General features: G+C 33.3%; 1 protein-coding gene across 1 annotated transcript; it reads right to left on the bottom strand.

Annotated features, from left to right (window-relative positions):
* Nucleotides 1-2,803: 2,803 nt before the first annotated feature.
* Nucleotides 2,804-3,889, bottom strand: LOC114174267 (protein PLANT CADMIUM RESISTANCE 9-like). The gene is made up of 4 exons (XM_028059079.2): nucleotides 3,767-3,889; nucleotides 3,589-3,660; nucleotides 3,257-3,454; nucleotides 2,804-3,061 (listed from the first exon to the last, which is right to left on the bottom strand). The coding sequence occupies exons 1-4, from the start codon at nucleotides 3,846-3,848 to the stop codon at nucleotides 2,988-2,990; spliced, it is 426 nt and encodes a 141-aa protein (XP_027914880.1). The 5' UTR covers nucleotides 3,849-3,889; the 3' UTR covers nucleotides 2,804-2,987.
* Between the last annotated feature and the right edge of the window lie 823 nt (nucleotides 3,890-4,712).

The raw sequence follows: 4,712 nt of genomic DNA, 5'->3' as shown, positions 1-4,712 counted from the left end.
GGCAATGAATTATGAATCTTTACCACAAAATTTTCGTGTCAATATGCTGTGAATTGGAATGTGTGATGGTTTGTGGTATTTGATTAAACCCTTGTGTGTGTATATGTGAAAATACTAGGGCTTTTGGTACTGCATGATTATTGTGGATAATTGCATTGTTGGGGTCTGAAATAAGTGTGTAATATTGGTACGGTGAAAGGGGAGTAGTTTCCATGGTTGTATGAAGTTTTTGGCATGGTGTGCGTGTTTTGAGTGCGCGAGACAGTGAGACAATCTGATAGTCTCGCTCAGGCGAGCCAGGCTCGCCTAGGTGAGAGTTGCAGAGTCAGGATTGTGTTTCTGCATGAGCTACTCGCTCAAGCGGGATGCTAGGGTTTTGGGCGACCTGTTTTTTCGCTCAGGCGAAACTTTCTCGCCTAAGCGAGAATACGAGGGTGTGAGGGTATGTTTTGGCACGTCTCGCACAGGCGAGGGGATCTGGACTTTGGGCGACTAAGTGTCTCGCCTAGGAGAGAGGTTTTCCCTTAAGCGAGACCTCTTGTGAAACTTTGCGTCTTGTTTAACTCGCCGCCTAGGCGAGAGTTGGAATGTTGGGCGAAGTGTGAGCTCGCCCAGGCAAGGAGAAACTCGCTTAAGCGAGACTTCACAGGTAAACCAGTTTAGCACGCTCGGTCAGGCGAGGAAGCTTAGCTTAAGCGATACAGGCCTGGTTGCTTAAGCTGGGGCTCCTAGCCTAAGCGTGTTGAGTGCAGTTTGTGTGTGTTGTTTGTACTCACTATGGAAACGTGGATCAGGAGATGTTGTGCCATGAGCGGGTAGGTTCATGGATAGTGATTAACATGTGATGGTGTGAGTGGGAAGGTTCATACTCAATTACTCTCCTGTGGGGATACGAGCGAGGTAGGTTCGTATGTTCCGTGCTCGCAGTTGAGAGATGCTACGTGCGGGGAGGTACGTAGCTAGTGGATCACATGTGTTGGACTACGGGCGGGCAGGTCCGTAGAGTAGGACTACGAGCGGGGAGGTTCGTAGAGGCCGGACCACGAGCGGGCAGGTTCGTGTGAGCATCATTAATCCTGAATCCATGGCTAACTTGTTGGATAAATTGGGAGTTTAGAGAGTCAAGGGGGCACCTAGGGTATGAATAGGGTCAAATGCTGGGAATATAATTGGGTGTTTATGTTTTATATTTTGTACGTAATATATGCTTTATATTCTTTTGAGCTCACCCTTTCTGTTTGTATATGGCGATGATCGTGTAATTCATTACACGGGAGCAGATGATCTTTCAGGTGATGCCGAGGGTGCACATGCGACGGAGTGAGGGCTAGCTGGGATAGAGCTAGGATTTTATTAATGTTTCTAAAGTGTTATTGGAACTTGTAAAGACGTTGGATTTATTTACTTTTAAAAATCTTCTCGCAGTTAATCTTAAACTTATGTAGTTTTGAGTATAAATTTTAATAAGTTGGAGACGCTTGTTTTCTTAAATATAATTTTTTAATATAAATCAAGTAATATTCACTAGGGATGTTACACATGATCACATGGTGAAGGCAAAAGAGCTCATAGATTTTTGCTTTCCCTATGTTGTGCTCATCTCAAAATTCATAGAGTACTTTGAAGTGGATGTGGAAGATGAGCTATAAGAATCACTAGAACACATATCCACATATCTTATCTCAATCTATTAATATCTTGTCTCATATCCCCAACTGTGTTTATGAAAGTTAATGACTGATGTGATAGATTTAATAGATTAAAAAAATATTTTAATAGATAAAAATACAAGATTTATTATTTATTTTATTATTATTGTATTTATATTATTGTTATTATTTATATTATTATTTTTTATTATTATTGTTATTTATAATTATTTTTGTATTATTTATTTTATCATTATTTGATTTATTATGTTTTATTTGATTTTAATAAATTAAATTTACTTTTAATAATTATGAAATTACTTCTTAATGTATATTAAAGAAAAACATACTTTTCATGCAAAATCATCACATGTGTGAGGGGAAATAATTTTTTCTTATTTTTTGTAATATGTTACCTCCTTTCTTTCACTTTCATGCATTCCATAGCTTGTCATGTTTTCAAACAGAGAGTCTAAGTCTTACTAAAATTACACTCATTGTAAAGAGACAAATCCACCAAATATATGTAAACCCAACATCTTTTACAAAGTCTTCTTCAATTAAGTAAATATTCATATCTTAATAATTTTTGCCTATATTGATATCTCAATGTTTCTATTTAACAAATATTTATGATTATTTCTTTTTACAGGTCACGGATAACTTTGACAAATTAAGGATAAATTGTCAATAAATTTAATATTGATTTATTATTAAGGTAGGGAATTTTAAGCTCAACTTAACCTCGCAAAATGAGGTAAGGCGACTTTTTGTTTCCACTTGTATATTCTAAATTTATCTTATCTATGGTCAATATGAGATCTTTAACACGTTCCCTAACACTAGGAATATCATGTGTTCACATAGAGAATATTGAACATGGGAATCGCGGGGAGCTCAAGACAACACAATAATTTCAAATCTCAACTAGAATAGATTTTGAATAACTTTGATATACTATATTAAGATAGTAGAATGTTAGTCTTACTCAATCTCACAAAACCAGAAAAGTAAAGTTTGTCATCAATTATAAATTGGTTTTATCTTTAATCAACATGAATGTTTAATAATGGAGACTACTCTTTCTTAAAGACATAATTAGTATAACATAACATGATATATAAATAAGGCACGACAAATTTGAGTGTTGTAACTTATTGCAAAGAGCAAAAAGTTTATTTATTTTTCTTCCAAATATTTAGAAAGAGCTTTTTCAATGAAACCGAAAAAGCCTTTTGCTATCAATCATAAACCACATGAAAATACATTGAAGTCATAAATACAAGCCATAACAATTCAACTTTACAAGAAGGTGATAACAATTGGTGAGTCCTCTCATCAACGAGACATGGTGGGAGCAATTGGAGGTTCTACACCTGCCCTCTTCCACTTCTCAACATTACCTTCCCAACCTTTTAAAACGAAATTGAAATTAATTAGCCTTTAATACATAGAGCGGATTAAATTAGGATTTTTCTCATTTATAAATATCATGATTATGTATTAAGAAATGAGAGAAAAATAAGAGATGAAATAAGATAAATAAATTCATACTTTAAAACGAGATTAATCAACATAGTAGATTATGAATTGGAATAAATAGTTACCGATAGAAGGATGAATTCCACGGTTTTTGAGTTCTCTGAATTCTTGAGTGAGGGAACAAACGCAGCAACAACAATGAGTAAATGAATCAGAATAAGGTTCCTCAGGCAGTGAGAAGAGTCTTCTCAATTTGGATCTGTAAATCGCACCATTTAGCCACGACCACCCATGCGTGTAAATGCAGCACGCTGCATTTTTTGCTGCCAAAATTAAACACTTGAATAAATAATAATTTCTTATAATAATTTAGAGAAAAAATATATTTAACCCAATTTGATGACGAAAAGTTATTAGAAGACCTTGAAATACAATAATTTTATATGGATTGACTTACATATTGTTCCTCCATCGACTATCTCTGCAATCTGCCCAAAGGTGATGCATGGACAAAACAATGTGAAGCAACCTTACAATATTAGACAAATATATTTCAATGTTCACTCAACCAAAACAAAAGAAATAGCCATATTCTATAAAAACAAATTAATAAAAAGAAAATATATGAAAATTACAATGAGAGGGATCTTCCCAACAATCATAGAGTCCAGTGGTCCATTGTCCCTTGGTTGATTGTTTCTCTGGGTTTGAAGCCATATTAGCAAAGCTATAATGCAAGAAGAGAAAATAAACTTCTTTGGTATTTTATCTAAATGGTTACTAAGAAACTACTATTTATAGAGATATCAATCTATGAACATCAAATCGTTTAGTCAAATGACTCAAGTATTTAATTTGTGTATTCTTGGTTACGTGATTACTTGCTTTTAATGTTGGATAAAGGAATTGATTATTGGCAGAGATTTGAATGATATTAAGAAGACATAATATTTTAATAATGTGTTTAGATAAAGGCTTAGTTGTCACTGTGATAACTACGTAATTATTCTTTATGTTTGTCTTTAGATTTTTTTTACTAAAGAGTGATTTATTTTTAAGCAAAATTTGTATAAAAAAAATTCATGTGTTTTTTCTTTTGTAGAAGGATTGTTTTCTAAAACAACTTCATGTTGATTATAAAATAAATTTACCTAAATATATTAAAAATTTATTTTATTAAAAGTACTCTTTTAAAAAAACAAATTAAACATGCAGGCCTAATACTAAAATCTTTATACTCCTCAGCTTCCTTTTAAGTATCGAATTTTGTTGCTGACAAATTTTAAAAGACAAATAAAAACTTACATATGAGTATTTAATCCTATAATATTCTTGATTATGTGTAACTTTGATTAAATGTGGAGGATTTAGGTTTGATTTAAGAACCGGTCAACGTACCAATTCTATTAGAGCGTGATGATGTGGGTACATTCAATTGAGGTGTTTTAAGCATCAAAATTTTCCTCAATTCTTTGCTTTGTTGTGTTAAAAAGAAAACCTATATAACGAGAGGTTATTAATGAGACAAGCAATGGGGAACTTGGACACAAATTTAAAGGTTCAAGTTATATTTTTTATTTA

This window comes from Vigna unguiculata, chromosome 2 (assembly GCF_037176805.1).
Source record: "Vigna unguiculata cultivar grain cowpea cultivar isolate G323 ecotype 2 chromosome 2, ASM3717680v1, whole genome shotgun sequence".
NCBI lineage: Eukaryota > Viridiplantae > Streptophyta > Magnoliopsida > Fabales > Fabaceae > Vigna > Vigna unguiculata.
The sequence above is the reverse complement of the archived record's forward strand: the minus strand, read 5'-3'. Positions and strand labels throughout refer to the sequence as shown.